The 18,671-nt window shown below is 42.5% G+C and overlaps 1 protein-coding gene across 8 annotated transcripts in view; it reads right to left on the bottom strand.

The window, feature by feature from the left end:
- Positions 1-18,671, bottom strand: part of PRDM5 (PR/SET domain 5) — a 149,667-nt gene that overhangs the window by 23,961 nt on the left and 107,035 nt on the right. For all 8 annotated transcript variants that reach the window (XM_014574833.4, XM_089778013.1, XM_014574834.4 and 5 more), the window contains one exon: positions 9,581-9,666. In XM_014574833.4, coding sequence (XP_014430319.2) covers positions 9,581-9,666 — 86 coding nt within the window. The remainder of the gene's footprint in view (positions 1-9,580; positions 9,667-18,671) is intronic.

The raw sequence follows: 18,671 nt of genomic DNA, 5'->3' as shown, positions 1-18,671 counted from the left end.
ACAACCACAGCGTTGCCAAAAGCATCATCTTGAAGGGGGCAGATATTTGGGAACTCATTCATGTCTCACCAATGGGGAAACAGAAAAAAGTTACCTATCTTTCATTGCTGTTGTTCTGCTAAATGTGTTGCTCGTGGCCATTCCAAGCTAAGTGTGTTTGCGCCCAGACACAGCTGCCGGATATTTTTCCCTTACTGGTATCTGTTGGAGGCAGTCTTAGCACCTCCTGAACTTATGAGCTGGTATAAGGGACACTGACTGACAGTCGCCTGCCCTCTCAGTTCCTTCTTGCTGTCAACTCCAACAGAGAGGTAAGGAGGGCAGGTCATATAATAGACATGAGCAACACATCTTAAAAAGCGGGGTGGGGGTGCAGTTATTCCTTGTCCTTGCAGATCATCATATAACAGGGTTCCGACAGCAGTACCATAGTTTCAGGGGCCCACCAGCAAGGAGACCATCCCTGAGAAGCAGCAGAGAACAGGAAGCCAGCAGTTTGAAGGGTATACCCATGAGTCTCATGAGCACCAGGTTCAATTCCAAAGCGGGGACTGAGTTGCAAATTTGCAGACAGAATGGTCTAATATTTTCAGGAACCTGATTATCACCTCAGAGAAGAAGACTGATCTACCATGGACTGAAATATGGAAGGGTGAGGTGGCTGCCATGTGGACCTTAAATGATGAAGTCACGTCTTCATGCACTAATTGGAGCAGATGGTCATCATTACAATCCATCTTAGACTAATAGGTGTATTTGGGGAGTTCCACGCTTCTGGAAGATGTTGCTGACCATCTCCAGCTAGAGGGAAAGGATCTGCTGAGGTAATCCGCCTTTGTATTCTGGTCCTCTGGAAAATACAATACCTCAAGATGAACTGAATGCTGCACCCGAATTCCCACCTTCTGACACAGGGCTGAGGAGTGGGCTCTTTGTTAGATACTGAACACTGTAGTGGGGCAGCTGCCCTACTCTGGCCAGAAGGGGTTAAAGCAGGCTGACAGGAGCCTACACAGAGTGCAGGACAATCAGAGAGGTGCTAAGAGGCAGGCAGTGAGAGGGCAGCTTGCTGGGGCAGCCCTGTATATAAGGAGCTGCTCAGCAGAAAGCAGCTGGATCCTGACCAGGGAGGGAGCAGGACTGGTTTCCAGAGAAGCATGTTAGAGAAAGCAGTGCTGGGCAGGCTCAGGGGGGCTAGAGAGAGTAAGGCTCTAGCCTGACACCTGCCAAGCTGCAGTCCTTGATGTAAGGGCCAGGGAGGTGCAGGAGTCACAGAGGAAGTGGCCCAGGAAGAGGAGGCAGTATTGGGGGAGATAAGAGGACAAGACAAGCCTGCTGCCAGAGGGTCCCTGCTGCCAGAGGACCAGGATGCAGAATATTGCCTGGGCCTGGGTTCCCCCTTTGCCTGTTGCACTGCACCTAGCAACACTGAGGGAGTGGCCTTTATGGACTGTGGCTTTCCCCTGAGAGGAGGGGCTAGAATGAGGCTGCATTTGGCCAAAGTGGCAGGGGCAAGAGTGAGGACTACTGACATCCTTGGAAGGGAGGCGAGAGACCAGAGTGATTGGCCCTGCCAGAGGGCAGTGTCTCAAAGAGACCACCATAGTCCTGGGAACAACACAGATTCAGAGCAAGTGTACGGAGAGAGCATGGAGCAAGGATGGGTGAGACACCGACCAGAAGGTGGTGTCCTGCTGAGGACAGAACTAATTCCCAGTGTTACCAGCAGGAGGCGCCATGGTGGTGAGTCACAACTATTTACAAACACCGAGGCCATATTGTCTGTGAGGATGCACACCACCTTGCCCAACAGGTAAGGATGAAACACCTGGAAGCCTTGTGGAAGCCAAGTGAATGCCTTGGCAAGTGAACTGTCCTAAGTTTTTAGACATTTATGTGAAGGGAAAGTTCTTCCTTTGCCAGAGATCTTAGGTATTCCAACTGCCGAGATGGACCCGCTCACTACCCCAGGGTTGATGCATCTGAGACTAATGTCACTGACTGGCATGGAGTAGTAAAGGGAACCCCTGTCTCCACCGATTGCAGATCTGCCCACCAAGCCAAGGACATGACTGAGAACAGCCAGCGGGACTGGTGCAGAGAGTAGACAGACACCAATCACATCTGTAGAGAGGTCTGATGTGAAGCCACGTATACTGCACATACCTGCATGTTGCCATTTGTCCTGCAGCCTCGGGCATACCCGAGCAGTTGTGATCGGATGAGATTTGATGCGGGTGATTAAATCCACTATCATCTGGAGCTGGGCTTCTAGGAGTCCGAAGTCAAGCACCAGTCCTATAAACTCTAGTCTCAGAACTAGGAAGAGACTGGACTTCTGCTCATTTATTAGCAAGCCCAGCTCTTGATAGGCGGCCTGTTCTAACTGACTCTGTGTTGGACCTGAACCCACAAACTGAATGACTCCTTGAAAAACCACTAGGAACACTTGTAAATCACAAGAGAGAGAGAGAGGTTCCAGCAATCATAATGGACACTAAGAAGGATCTGAGGAGCATATACCAGGACATGAATACGGTGCTCCGAGGGGATGCTAGGAATGGCCCTATAGATAACACAAAGGGAAAAATCTCTAGCAGCCATGCAGGTGTACAAGCACTCACTTAGTATGGACACAACATGAGCAAACACAAGAAGAATTCCATTTTTAAGAATTCAATCTGTTAGGCATAAAAACTGTCTTGCATGGTAAATGCTGTTGGAAATGGCATGGTATACTATTTACATTTACAGTATGAATATTAGCCTTTGTTGTTAACTTCCAAAAGCCCAAGCATTCATAAGCAGTGAAGTGTAGACCGAACAGTCAATATGATCATGTTATGACATCTTAACACTTTCCTTGTTCACTGCTGACAATTTTTCTAGTCTCTTGGGCTTCCCCCCCCCCCCAGGGTTCCATTTAAAAAAATGCCAAAGGAAAGCCCTGGAGATAGCCCTTCCCACACTGTCCTGCCAATAAAATGAAACTCTGATTTGAAGTGAATGCATCAGTGGGGAGATTACTTAGGAGATTACTTAGCCCCCATACTCATTCATGGCTTAAAGCTGTCCCCTTTGAAGTCAGTGATAGAACTCTAAGGCAGTGGTCTCCAACCTTTTTACACCCAAGATCACTTTTTACATGTCAGGACAAGCCAAGATTTACCCCATCCCTTCCCCAAGACTCCACTCCTTCCTTGAGGCCCCGCCTCTCTGTTCCCGTTCTCTCCATCACTTGCTCTCCCCGGCCCTTATACACTCTCAGGGTACAGCTACACTGCCGCTTTTTTTCAATCCTTCTCGGTTGGAAGAAATGTTTCCGATATTTGGCCTGTCTAGACTAGCACAAATGTTGGAAAAACCCCTTCTTTTCAAAGCCCCCTTATTCCTTGTGGAACGAGGAATACTGGGGCTGCCAAAAGAGTGTGTTTGCCAGAAAAACTCCTGCAGTGTAGCCGTACCCTCACTGGGTTGAGACCGGAGGTGTGGGCTCTGGGGTGTGAATGAGGGATTTAGGTGTGGGAAAGGGTGAGAGGTGCAAGCTCTGGGGGGAAATTTGGATGCAGGAGGGGAACAAAGTCCCCTGTGCACGACAGACCGGCAATTTAGGTACCGCACCGGCTGTTGGAGGTGGGCGGAGGGCAGTCCGCGCACTTCCAGGACCTGGCACGCAGCTACAGAACACCTCCCGACCCCACAGGGAGCTTGCGCCACCTCCGTAGTCCTTGGAGGTAGTATCAGCACGGCGTTAATCTTGGGTGTGGAGGGCAGCAAGGGGGAGTGTCCTAAAGCCTCGTGATCGACTGGTCATTGATAGTTTGGTGACCACAGCTCTAAGGCCTGATCTACACTAGGGGATAAATTTGAATTAAGATATGCAACTCCAGTGACATTGAGTCACTTAGGTCAAAGTATCTTAACTTGAATTTTGGCACCATCCACACTGCGGCAAGTCAAAGGGAGCACACTCTCCCTTTGACATCCCTTACTCCTCCTAGAAGCAGTACTAGTGGCATTTTCACTAGACCTGCTAATTCAAACCCTGGAAGATTGACTGCAGCTGCTTTGATCTTATCTGTGGTGTATGCATGGTCCAAATGAATTAAACGTTAGAGAGAGAAAAAAACCCTCTCTCTCTGCATATCAGCCCTTGGCCTTAGCCTCTAAGCTAAAGCTACTAAAGGCAGAATCAAGCGTGGTAGACTAAATGTGAAATTCTAAATGACCTCATTAGCAATTTTCTGCATCAGCAGTCCACTGCCCAGTCATTGTCTAATAGTTATACAGGTAAAAACAAATTTGGGTAACTAAAATCAGGCACCTAAATAACAGTGGCTTGATTTCCAGAGGTGACTGAATGCAAGAGTAGGTCATTCAATGGGAGAACCTCTGAAGACCAAGTCAAACTTGTTTATGGTGCCTAAACATTGAGTTAATTGACTATCTTTAGGAACCTACAAAGGTAACAGAATGAAACATATCACTCTTCACACTGTAATTTGTCTCCATTTTCTTAACATTACAGTCAGTGGTATTCAAACCACTAGTAATCAGATTTAAAATCAGCTGCAAAAGTAATAGATCTCATTATTGTATTTTCAAAGGACATATAATATTTAATACAAGTGATGAAACAGCATTTGGGAGTGCCCTTCTCTTATTTCTGTTTTCCATTATTGCCATGTTACAGTCTGGAACTTAATAGAATAAGAGTGTTTTAAAAAGAAATGAAAATGCTGATTCAACATAAAGATTGCTTCTGAATATGCATATCTGGTTACATTTAATAATATTCTAAATCGTATTTGAGTAAAATGCAGTCATTTTTTTCCTCAACAATTAAGCTTTGGGCCCTGCAGCAAGTAACATCATGGTATACAGTACACACGACTTTGAAATAAACCCCTAACCTACTTCACTGGATAGTTAGGAGAGCATGATACAAATCATATTAGCTTTGAGGAACTATTTGAAGCTCACTACCTCAAGAACTTGTATGCATTATCCTTTCCCAATTCTTTGAGTGCTTTTATTTTCCTTTAAAAAAGTAAGGTAGTTTTTATTAAAACAAATCCACACGTACGTGAAATTTTAATGTAAAGTTTGCTAGTATTTTCTCCTCTTTTCATTGTTGGAGGAATTCTGACTAGTCTCCTGTCTTCTTCTGTTTATTCCAATATTAGACTGGACACCTGGGGCCACCCACACACTGCACTTTTTAGCAGCTGTCAGGTATAAATCGAACTCTGCAATGATTTTTCCAGCAGCCCTCTTGGTCTGTGGATAATTTGCCATTTGGTCCCACTAGTGAAATGCACACAGACTTATCTTCTGCATGAATTGTTATTGCATTACATTTAGAATACTTTAGTTTTCCATTTTAAAGGCTTGAGCAAAACACTGTAGCATTGTTTTCATTAGAACCATGAATAAGGCTTCTGAACAATGGTGCTAAACTTTTTTTTTTTTTAATTCCCCATTTTTGTGCTTGGCTAATGCAAAAATACTTGACAGACTTTTAGTTATCCCTATACTTGGAGCTCCTGAAAATAATTATGTGGCAACGTGTGTGAGAATCAACTATGCTACAAAAATGTTTGTAAAGGTGGATTGGGGTGAAGAGGGAATGGAGCATAAATCACAGTCTGAAAATTTAACCTTCCGTGATATACCTAAAGTTAAACTAGAATATTAGAGATGAGGTAACACAGTTTAGACCCTTCAGTCTTATATAGTCAATTTTGTGCATTAAACAAAAACCTAGGAGTCTATTAAGCCACCTAACCCAAAAATAATCCCAAGACGTGTTATAATTCAGTTTTGCAGAGAACTTCAGTATTTCAAAATCTGTTTTAGTTTAGATTTGGAACAAACCCCCAAAATTTTGGAAGGGAATGAATCTTCAGTTCCAGAGCAGTTCACTGGATAGGCTGCCTCTGAACCATGGAAGCTTTCAGTGTCCTGGCATCCCAAAATAATAGGCCACTCACTGTGAAACCAAAATTCAAATTCCTGCTCCACATCAGGTGGTAGAGGGTTATGCTCCTGGGTCTGGCACATCCTCAACACATGATTTAACCACTGTACTAAAGGCTATAAGGGGTGGAGGAGCTCCTCTTTCCCTTGCCCCCACTCTTACCACCATGAGGTTAGGTGTGCTCTGAGAATGCCTACGAAGTGTTGACTCCACAGATGTACTTGCCTCAGTATCCTATCGGGGCTCAGGTGCCTAGACTGACACAGCTGTGTACATGCCAACTGGCAGAGATTTAGGACATGTCCACATGGCACACTAAGCCTGGACCCTAATGCAGGTTTGAGCCCACAAACGGACAAATCAGTCTGACTCAGGTCAGTAAACACCGAGGACTCTGCTAGGAGGGTGGGTTATAGCCCTGTCCTTTTACAGTGTAGATGTGACTCAAGCTGCAGACCTGAGTCAGAAGATCTATGTAGTTTTGTGTGGACACATTAGCATGTCTGTGAGACCTGGGTCTACAAAATGTCAACTCACGTTTTCAGTAAGTCTGGATGCTCAAGCATGGAGTTGGAAAAAAGAAATCTACAAGCCCAAGTCCTACAGAGGCCATGTAGGTATATCCTGGGGCACACAGAGGACTTTAAGGATGGACTCAATTTTGAGCCTAGGAATGTTAGGTGCCTCCAAAGTTAATTGTCAACTGACCTGGGGTTCTGAGGCTGTCACTGGCACCTAAATGTTGGCCTTAAATACCTAGATCCCTTTATGGATCTAGCTCCATAAAGAACTGCAATTTTAAGGGTATCCAAATTTACATAAAATCTTGTAAAAAACAAATCAGCATCCGTAAAACCAAGTATTACTCAATATTTTGCCCTAACCTGAATCTATTTGAAATTGAAACAAAATATTGACTATTCAGAATGGTGTTGGCTATATGTAACCTCAGGGATGCAGGATTTGACAGCAGATGGAACGTTGAATGGTCCAAAAATTCTCTAGAATTTTCAGATGGAAGGCACTTTAAGAAAATCGGTTTCTAACTTATCTGAATTAAGCCCCTTTAAGTGGTTAAATTGTTTATCTATTTACACATGTGCAAAGGTCATTAACTATGGGAACAACCAGTAGTGGATTCTCTATCACATGTAGTCTTTAAATGAATATTGGATATCTTTCTTACATATATGCTTAAGTCAACCAGTATGCTTAAGTCAACCAGAAGTTATGGGCTTGAGGCAGGAATTACTGGGTTACATTCCATGACTTTTCTTATTTGAGACCAGATGATTATAATAATGCCTTCCAGTCTTAAAATCTGTAGTATTTTATATTATACTATTAGTTCACTTTCAAACAATTACATCTTCATAGAAATTAAGCTTTTTACTATCCACATGCAAATATGGTGTTGGGGTATGGGGGAGGGGAGTGTCAGAGCACGAGAACAACTTAAGTATAATGATATGCTTGTTACTACAAACGTGCCAGTACTTAACCCCATGTTTTGAAATGGAAGATCCTTATTCTGATGTAAGCTTATATAAAATGTCACTCGGATATAAACAAACTTGACTTTTAAACTTCAGAACCATGGGTTAAGTGGTATATAAACAACCCTACAGCATTAAAACCTGGAATTCAAACACGATTCTAGATTTGCCCTGCATATTTCTAGTTATCCATAACATGACTGCAAGGAATCCCACTCATTTACTTGTCAAAAACAGAGGTGAAATATGACATTACAGCTTACTATTGGGCAGTCATGACATTTCTGATGTACTGAAATCATCATAATGCATATGTCATGAATTGAGCAGTTGTGGAGAGGTGTGCCCTTGTTTCTGAACTGATGCTATTTTGATTAAATAACTGTATTATTACAACAAATTCTATTCGAGCCATTGTTAACATAAAAAAGAAAGATTACGTCCCTGTACAACCAAGGGAGCTCTTCAAGATGTGTAGACTCTATTTGTACTCCTCTCCAGGTAAGCATGCACAATACATGCCAGAGACAAGAAGATTATTGCTAGCAGTATCCAGTGGTCTGTACCTGTGGCCTTCTCCTTCTCATGAGGGCACAAGTGTGGACTGACTACTTCTGTATGTATCCTTTTACCTTAAATAACCCCAGGATAAAATGCCAGAGCAGAGAGGAAAGAAGGGTGAATAATGGGATATACATAGGAACCACAAAAATCCTCCGATCTCAGGTGTGTACACAGCACAAGTGGAATATACATAGAGACCATCAGTTGAAGAACTTTATCATGTTCTTTAGCAATGCATAACATTTATACAATTCAAATTTCCACTCAGTAAAATCCAAATTACCAATGTTTCCTTGTTGCTGCAGACTGAATAGTGAGTGTGTCTGCCTGAGCTGTTGTTCTGCCGTGCAGAAGCAGAGTTTAAGCCATTTCCTTCGTGTAAGTCCTTGGCTTAGCCCATCTTTCATTCAGTCCTATTTTGTACATGTCTTTTTAAGCCAGTTTTAAATGTGTTTTTCATAAATTCCCTCTAACGGTGTGGTACTACAGCTGTCTAAGAGCATAAACAACAAAAGGAAAATCTCAAGGAATTAAGAGTTCTCAGAAGAGCAATTCTGTAAGTACTCCAGTTTTGACAAATAAAAGTTTTGCCTTCTCTGAAGTGACTAATTTCCTAATAGACTACAAACACAATATGCATCTGTGAGCACTTCACTGTCTGCATTATGAGGAGTTATCAAGATCTATATACACATATAACTATATAACTTTACATTACTTTTCTATTCTATAAAGAGTCTTTTAGCACACACGCACACTGCCTAGAATCTGTCCCCAAAATGCTTTCTAGAAAGGGAAAGCAGAGAGTAAATAGCAAACAGTTGGTTACTTGGGATTCTCCTATGCAAGCAGAATTCACAGCCAGCTATTTTAAACCACCATTTTTCTAGATAGGCACAAGGGGGGGCAGAGTGGGGGTAAGGACTGCCTTGAGTAAATATTCAAACATTATAAGCTTTCAACACAAAACCAGGATATTTATGATCCTAAGGTCAGCGACTAATCTTCAGAAATTTCTCGAGCCTGCATTACAAATATTATTCCTACATTCTTCACAAGGTTGTTTTGAGACTTGCTTGATGTTTTCAATCAATAAATAGGGTTAAAGCGCTGCACATGAGCACAGTACCATTACTGTTATTAAGACAGAGAGAATTTGCCAGAGATTAGGTTTAGAGGCGAGAGAAACATAAAAGTGTTTGATATTTAACTCTTTCTCTTAATAATAATGATACTAACCTATCAAACTGGTTATAAACACTGAAGCATCCCAAGACAACTGTGCTAGGAAGGTAGGCATAATTACCCCTTCTTTACATGTGGAAAAATGAGGCACAGAAAAGTAAACCATCTTGTCCAAGATATCACAGGTCAATATAGAAGTCAGAAATAAAATTCTAAAATTATTAATTTGCATGCTCTCTTCCCCTCTTTCGAAGTGCAAATAATGTCTTTGAAACAGCAATAATTTATCTCCCTGTATTCTTCATGGGCAATCATGGTTCTTAAGTAACAATTAAAGCAAGTGGGCCTTGCTTACCCTTGTATGGGTACGGATGTGCATCTTTAGTCCATCATTCTTGCTGAAAGCCTTGTCACAGTAAGGACACTGGTAAGGGCGCTCACCTGAAAATCAGATAAGCATTGGAGTCAACAAATGCAGCTGGAAGAAAGAAAGCATTGCTTTAATAAATCAAGGCAGCACAGCATGGTTGGGTGTCCAACATTTTTTTGTGCTCGTGTTCATGTTCAGTTCAAACACAGAACGAGATCTGAGCATTGGATAAACTCCCCACACAGAACAAAAGATCTGTTTGGACAGCATGCACGGCTGGATCAGAGTATTACTTTCAGCTGCTTGATTTTTGTCATGAAATATGAATACATGCAGACAGGGTTCCCCCCCGCCCCCCAGTCCTGATGACAACTGTGCTAGGATGAATTCTATTGTGGCAAGTACATGGTTACTTGTATGGTTAGTCATTAATTGTTCTCAAAGTACAGTACATTTCCCTCCATTCACATCTGTTCATCATTAGAACCATCTGGGTGTCACTAGCCAATTTAAATGACAAAACCCACTTCTGTTCATTTCTTGCACTGAACTAAAAGAACACCAGCAAGACCTGCTCTACAAGAGACACAGCAACTTCTGTGATACTCAGAGACCCCAGGGGGAGTCAAGAGCACTCCACACCTCACAAGAAGTCCGCTGTACTCATAGGTTTGGGCGTGGGATATAAAAATTTGTTTAAAATGTACCCGTGTAATTGCTAAAAATCATAGCGGTTACATGGCTACAGGCACTGCGGGCTCTGGAGTATAAAGACTTAAAGAGTGGAGCCGGCAAGGGCTGCTAGCCCCGCTCTTGGTGAGGCTTCCCTACAGGCTTTGTAACCGACTCCTGAGGAGCCGGCGTGTAACCTGCAGCTGGGGGGCTGGGCCCTCCACAAACAGGCAGCCTCTTGCCCAGGCTGAACAGGGAACTGGTCCATGCCCTACCAGCTAACTAGAACTGGTAAGCATCTGATTCCAGTGAAGTCATTCTGAATTTATACCATGTAACTCAGAAGTTGGGGCATTCATATTCGCTCAGAAGAGTTTACTGTAGCAATTCCAGATTTTGAAAAGAGTGATCAAGCTTTACAATTTCTTAAGTAAACTTTTCATTTTGAGTATTTTAGGCAATGTGCTGGAATAAAACTCTCGAATCTAGGCTAATTGCACATAAAAGTCTTATCAACAAAATCAGATTGTTTTTAATCACAAAACGTATCTTTCCTCAAGCTAATGTATGCTAATTTTCTAACTAACTGGAATCTGTTCCGGCAAATCACATTGTTGCCTGGTCAACACACCTTTATGTGCAGATACAAGCCCTCTTCAACCAATCTAGAAAAAAAATCAGATAATAAAAGAAGTCTTTGCATGTATGCAGAGCTTTGACATGTTCCAAGCACTTTACAAACATTAAGTGTCCTTCACAGCAACCCAGCATGGCAGGTAAACAAGTAAAATTATCTCCATTTTAAAGATGGGAAAACTCAATCAATTGCAATAATTTGCTCAAAGCCACAGAGCAAGTGAAGGGCAGACACAGCTTTATACAGAGGACTTTTCTGACTATGGGGCATACGTTTTGACTTGGAGCAAGGCAGATCTGCTCCTGCTCCTTTTAAGGCCTTCATTTCACTGTCTCAGGTGCTGATCCTTTAGTGCTTGACAAACAGATGTTGGAAGTTCAAGAATTCCAAAAGCGTGTGCTGGAGCCAGTCTAGAGAAATAATTCTTTAAAGTGACACACTTTGATTACATTACAGCTAACCCACTGGCAATGTTCCTGTGAGATGAGCGCTTGGGTGGCCACCCAGGAGAGATTTTAATACTGCCCAGTTGACTAGCAGAGTGCCCACAGGACCCACCACTGGCAGCATGTTTCTCTACTGGTAGTATACAGCCTCACATCCTTCAGTTCATGCAATAAAACGTATTCCACACACAGATGGAACAAAAACCTAGAGGGAACACTTCCCACTGGATATCACTGCTGCATGTTGAGCCTTCTCAGAGCCACTGACTCTATTCATGTGGGTGAGGCCTACTCTCAAGTAAGAATTGAACATCTGAGCCTTTAATAGGCTAGCCTATTCTTTAATGCCTGGGGGGGGGGGGACAGCAGATCCCACCTAAATGAAAACAATAAAAGAAATAAAGGCAATGGAGTACTTGTGAAATGCAAACACTCCTCTCTCCTCCACCCTGCCTTATCTTATTAAGTACAAATGTTTGGATTTGGCAAAGCATTTTTTAACAAGGCGGCTGTGTGATTCTGTGTGTTCTCAATTAGACATTTCACATCTGTTTGAAACATGACACTATCTCTCGTGACCCTAGTGTCCCTAATTCATGCCATGAGCCTTCGAACTCTGTAGGAGCTGCTGGTGCTCAAACATTTAATTAATCCAGCTGACATTTTTATGTTTTAAAGCTTTTGTATTTTGAACGTAAGTCTGCAGAGGTCTGTAAGCAGATGAGTGCTGACAGCTAAGTGCTACCCCCCATTCCTCTCACAGAGGAAGGTTTTTGCTTACAAGGATAGCTTAGAGCTGGTCTGAAATCTATTAATACTGTCCTTCAGAAATTTATCATGCTGTTTAGGGTTCTTGATTAATAGATGTTTAACAGCTTTCAGCAGATGCCAGTAGAGGGCAACACTGTGACTTTATATCAGCACATTGTACCAGATACAGCCTGCCTTTGATCACTATATATTGTCACCTTACGACTCTTTGGTAGGCAGCTCAGAATTCCAGTCTTTTTCCATTCAATATATATGGAGACTGCGGGTTGATGGAGGGGCCAACTCTTATGGCCTAATATTTCACTGAATTATATATCTGTCTTCTCGTCCATAACTATAGCATCAGTGAAATAAAACATCTTTAATAACAGCCTAATTTATTTTATGTTTATTCTTATTTTTATTGTATCTTTTTAGGGATGCTAAATTTAGTTTAATCAACTTCTCGACTAGTTGATGGATTTTCCATCAGCTAAGCAAGGGAGCCTGTTGGCTCTTAATACATTTGAAAGGCTGGTGCAGAGCCGGGGGGGGACGTGGCGCGAGCCAGGAATCAGCTGTCCCAGCTTGCGCCGGGTTCTCCCCCGCTGTGCTTTAGCTGCTTAAATGTATTAAGAGCCAATAGGCTCTTAATACATTTAAAAAGCAGAGGCACAGCATCTTGGACTGGGCGCAAGCCAGCAATCAGCTGATTCCCGACTCACGCCTGGTTCCATACGCCTGGTTCCCTCTGTGTAGATGGTGCGGGGAGGGGGGGAGAAACAGGTTTTTAAGGGGGAAGTAGAAGGGACGTGGCAGTGTGCGGAGTCGCTTCTAGCTCCGCTTCATCCCCACAAGCCAGATTTGGTGGGGAGGCTGGGGCTCCCTCTCCTCCACCCACAAGAAAAGCCAGCACTTGTGCTCCAACCTTGTAGGTGGATGCAAGGCTGGAGTGCCAGCACAAGCTTCCTGCTGTTGGGAGGGGAGGGGGGGGGGGGGGGGGGGCGAGGAACTCGAGCAGCAGAAGAGCCATATTTGGCTCCCTACTGAGCCATATTTGACTTGGGAGGTATAGGTTGCTGACCCCTGCTTTAAAACAACCCAAAAATCCTAACCTCTTTATACCTAATCCAGCAATGTTTTTGTGTGCATGGTGAATGAAAAAGTATTATTCCAGATCTTAAAATAATTACATGCTTTCCCCCGCTTCTTGAATAAATGAAACCTGATTTGAATTTCAAGACTTGGCATATATGCAGTCCTCAAGCCTCAGTATACTTGGCCAGAATTTCCCCACCTCACTTTGGACTAGATTGTTCTAGCCTTATTTCCATCAATGATCACCTGTTCACAAAGGAATCCCAATAGTGGATTCCTTCATGAGACTGAGTGAATAGATGTTTTTCTGATCTGCGTAAAGAGCGAACAATCAAACCCTTTTTTGACCCTACTGGCTAAATTTCAAGTTGGCCTAAAAGTAGAAAAACCACTTGGTTCCAAGACGTATTTAAAAAATAAAAATAAAAATGATACATTTCTTCTGCGTATGCCTGTAAAGTTTTTGCCCAGACACTGCATTTCGTACTGGAATATATCTTTAGCCTAGAAATGAGAAGTTCTCTCACTGAGAAAGTTACTATGTGTTAGACATTGAAACAGGAAGATCAAGTACTACTAATAAATACTGCTAAGAAGGTGACATTATCCCTTCGGGATTTGTCTATGATCAACCAAAACTCACCAAATGTTAAGTGTAAAAATTGGAGTTCTAAGCCTAGCTTCAGATCAATTCAGCCACAATAAATACTTGAGGATTTACAGGTGTAAACCTTCTCTGATTAGGAAGGGAATTGATCTGTTGTGTTTGTGGAAGAGATTAAAAATAAGTTGGATATAAGAAAATGGAAATCTTCAGCAACTCATGTTTGCCCAAGTCTTGCATCTCTTACCTCTTTTCTCCTCTCTCTACAAAGAAAAAGGAGTTACAACTTTAAAAAGAAATAAAGATTAGAAATATAGCATGGTTTTTGTACTGCACACTCAGTTTCTTTTTTAGATACACCGTTCTTTTGCCATCCCTGTAAACCTCATTGTACAAGGAAGGGATGGCTCGAAAGAGCAGATTTTTCCAAAATTTTGCACCATGAAGACATGCCAAATTTTGGAAAAGCCTCTTTTGAAAGAAAGTGGAAAAAGATATGCAATTTGCGGTTCACAATTTGAGTATCTTTTTCCGACTTTTCTTTGTAGTCTAGACGTAGCCCAAGTTTTGAGACAAGCTGGCAGTAAAAATAAAACTGGTCAGTCAGAATGTTGGAGACAGATCAATTTGTGGTCTTGTCTATGACAGCCTCATTGTTTTTTGTAACAAACACATTAAAAGGTTTTAAAATACTAGTCATTATTTAAAAATGAAAGATCTTAATTTAATTATATAACAGAAAAGATGTGTGTGTGTGTGTGTGTGTGTGTGTGTGTGTATATATAAAAAACATCTGAAGAAACATCCATGATAAACGCCAATTTTTAACAGATTATAAAAAGGTTTAAACACCTTCATGTGCAGGGCTTGACAAATATGATCGCCCACTAGTCCATGGCGAGTAGATATTACCAGCTGGCGACATAGGCGTGCGCACTATGGGCAGTGTTGCCCCATCTGCCACCAGGGAGGGGGAAGTGTGGCAACTCTCGCCACCGGGCTGCCTGCATGCAGCTCCAGCACGAGGCGTGAGCCAGAGGGCAGGACGCCGGCAGACGCCAAAATGCTGGCATGACGTGGCATTGTGATGTCACGGCCGGCAACCGCTGGATTCAAAAAGGCTCCGGTAGCCCCGCAAACTGGAAGGCAGAAGTCAGGTAGGGGAGGGGAAGGGGGGAAAATAGAGGGAAGGGACTTGTGCTGAGGGGAGGGGGCAGGTCAAGAGAAGTAAGGGGAAGGCACCAAGGGACGGGGTGGAGGAGAGACAAATGCCAGGGGGCCAAGCGGAGACAATGAGGAAAAGGGCAGGAGGGAAGGTGTCAGTGGGAATGGGGGCAGGGTGATGATGGGAGAGGAGAGGGTAAGGGCATTGGGGGTTAAAGCAGGGAGGAGGAGGTGCTGGGAGAAAGTTTGAAAGAAGAGATGGGCATGAGGAAGGCGGGGATGGAGCAAGGCATGTGTGAGGGCACAGAGACATGAGGGGAACGGGGGCAGAGGGTGGTGAGGGGTGGGCATCAGGGAAAAAGAAGGCAAAGGGGACAGGAGCTGTGAGGGAAGGGGGAGGCACCAGGAGGGTGCAGGTGCCAGGGGATTCTGGGGGTGAAGCAGGGAAGGGACTAGCACCAGAGGAGAGAGGCAGGGTAGGTGTGTAGAGGGATGAGGAGGGGTAGCTCACAGAGTGGGACTACTAGAGAAGTGGGCACAAGGGGGAGAGAAGGGCTGGTGGAGGGGGGCAGGTCGCAGGAAGGCTGAGAACAGTCAGAAGGGCAGGAGTCAGGACAGCAGAGGAGGGTGAGGGGTTGGGGGGCAGCAATCACCAGGGGAGCTGATGGAACAAGGGGAGGAGACATGGCAGCAGAGGGAAAAGGTAGAGGTTTATAAGATATTTATCAATAACTTATTAATTACTGTTCTTATTCTTATTAGGAATTTATGCCATAAAAAAAACACTTGGGTGGGGGGGAAATGGCGAGTATCTTTTTTGTCTGGCAAGTAGGATTTTGCATAATTTGTCAAGCCCTGTTCATGTGTATTATCCTCAAAAGAGAAGGTCTAATTTTTTTTTTTACACTGATAGCTGGGCCCCTGCTAGTTAGCCCATGTGAGACAATGTGATTTGTGTATCCTACTCTGAACACTGCTAGAGGTTTCCTACATTCAATGTTCAGACACAGTTTCTGAACAAATTACATTTGATAACATCCTCAGACAAGTCCAAAACAATGTTATCAATGCAAATGATATCTGATGCCCAAAATAATCAGCTAAAGAAAAGAGCAGCTGTCTCACTAAAAAGAGTACAAACAAGTTTAAGTGACATAAATGCAGTGAATCTTACATCTATTCCTTTAGTTACATTTCACTGACTGTCACATTCCAATGTTCAAAGTCAAAATGTTCAACAAATTACTTACATTTCTCTAAGAAAACCTTCAAGTGCCTCAGACAAGCCACACTAGAACATAAGAATGGCTATACTGGTCAGACCACAGGTCCATCTAGCGCAATATCCTGTCTTCCAACAGTGGCCAATGCCAGATGCCCCAGATGGAGTGAACAGAACAGGTAATCATCAAGGGATCCCTCTCCTGTCATCCATTTCCAGCCTCTGAGAAACAGAGGCTAGGGATATCATTTCTACCCATTCTGGCTAATAAGTATTGATGGACCTAATCTCCATTAATTTATCTAGTTCTTTTTTGAACCCCGTTAAAGTCCTGGTCTTCACAACATTCTCTGGCAAGGAGTTCCACAGGTTGTCTATGTGCTGTTTGAAGAAAAACTTCCTTTTGTTTGTTGTAAACCTGATACCTATTAATTTCATTTGGTGACCCCTAGTTCTTATGTTATGGGAAAAACTGAACTTTTCCTTATTCACTTTCTCCATACTGGTCATGATTTTATAGACCTTTATCCTATCCCTGCTTAGTCGTCTCTATTCTAAACTGAAAAGTCCCAGTCTTTTTAATCTCTCTGCACTAAGATTTGGAATTAATTCATAGTCTAGACATTGGTTTTATTTTAATACAAACTGGAAATGTAAACTTTCAATTTAATCCTAATATAGGATCAAACAAAACTACTATATATGTGAATTTTATGAAAAGATGTCATGATCGAATTTCCATGTATTATTTTAAAACTTTTCATGTATCTAACTAAATACCCAGCCAGCCCTATTTGAGATAATTTACAGTATGTACTGGATTATAATAAATCTTAAAAACTAAATGTATTTAGATTCCACTACTCTTATTCACATCACGTAGGATCTTAACCTATGAACAGTTGCTCTGATTTTAATCAGCCTATAGGAGTTGGGTATCAGAATCTGGTCCCAGCTTCCTGTATCTTCTGGAAGTATAAAAGCGTTATTTCCCTATCAAGCAGTTCAGCAGATATGTTCAAATGTCTTGATCCTGGTGATTCAGCAGGATTCTGACATGGGATCAAAATGTATTCTACCTGGTGATACCGCCAAACTTACATTACGTAATAAACCACAGTTCCCAAAAGTGACTCTTACTTTCAAAAATCTAAGGGAAAACTGGAGATAAAAAAATCATTAGAATAGTATTTTGTTAGATGCTACTAAGTATGAAACAACCAGCTTGTGTAAGACTAAACAAATCATTTATTTATGAAAAAATTATTACAGTATTGTCTAGAACAAAGGTCTCCAATCTGGGGGGTGCACTTGTTTTGGGGGCAGGGAGGCACAGAGTAACTTTGAGTGAGGGGCTACAGGTGTGGACCAGGCCAGGCCCCATAGAGGGTCGGAAAAGAGCACCATTCAGCTCTGTTCCCAACCTGGCCATTGGTCCTGTGCCCAGGGCTCTGCTCTGGGCTACCACTGCTGGCCCCACACCCAGGGCCCTGGCTAATGGCCTCAGCCACTCCTGGTTCCTCCTGCAGCTGTGGTGGGCCCAGCCTTGCCCTCCTATACCACTGTCTCCACCCCTCAACTCCTGCAGCCACAGCTGGTGGACATATACAAGGACAAGGGAGGACATGAGGTAAAAAGTTTGGGGATCACTGATCTACAGGTCTCAGTTGAGATAGGAGAGAATCTCACCCTAAAGAGCTTACAATCTAATTAGACAAGACAAAAAGTGGGAAGGGAAAGAGAGACAGCGACAAAACCCACATATGCGCATCTATTGAACTACCATATGATTGAACAGTTTTATGAGGATCTCTGGTCTCTTAGGCTTGACAAAATAAAAGATAAGATAAGATAAAATAAAATAAAATAAAATAAAATAATTTCAATTGATACCACCAATATTTTAAAGCATTGTGTTTATTTCATTTTTAAAAAAAATATTCACAGTTGCACAAAATTATGGGCTATAAGCTTTTTAAAATTTTGTATCTATTTAACATAGGGTACTATGGGTAGAGACAGACAACAACTATTCCATGTCAGCAGATGTTGAAATTGAAAAAGTTAAAGTTTACAGCTGTGAAAGCACAAATTGACGGCTGCATGGATCGAAATATACCAAGTAAACAACTTTAAATCAAACTCTAGTTCTCAAGCAGCATTGTTCTTTCTTTGCCTTGCTGTGAATTTCAGTAATCAATGGAATTTTTTTTCCAGTTTGTGTGCGCGCATGCACAATGAAATCAATATTTCCTTACATTTATCAATTTTTTAAAAATCAAATACATCAAACCTAATTACAATGCATTGGCATTCATTTTGTTTAATTTTGCTTCAAAAAAAAATCTATCCATAAGATATCTGTAATGCTTGTTCTCTCACCGATAGGTGATTCTTCGTTGTGTTCTATGGGACACATCTGAAGCTAAGGGGCTATAGCAGGTATGGGCAAGAGGCAGATAGCAGGCGGGATCCAGCCCGGG

The sequence above is a fragment of the Pelodiscus sinensis genome, chromosome 4 (genome assembly GCF_052426305.1).
Source record: "Pelodiscus sinensis isolate ZL-2025 chromosome 4, ASM5242630v1, whole genome shotgun sequence".
Lineage (NCBI taxonomy): Eukaryota > Metazoa > Chordata > Testudines > Trionychidae > Pelodiscus > Pelodiscus sinensis.
The sequence above is the reverse complement of the archived record's forward strand: the minus strand, read 5'-3'. Positions and strand labels throughout refer to the sequence as shown.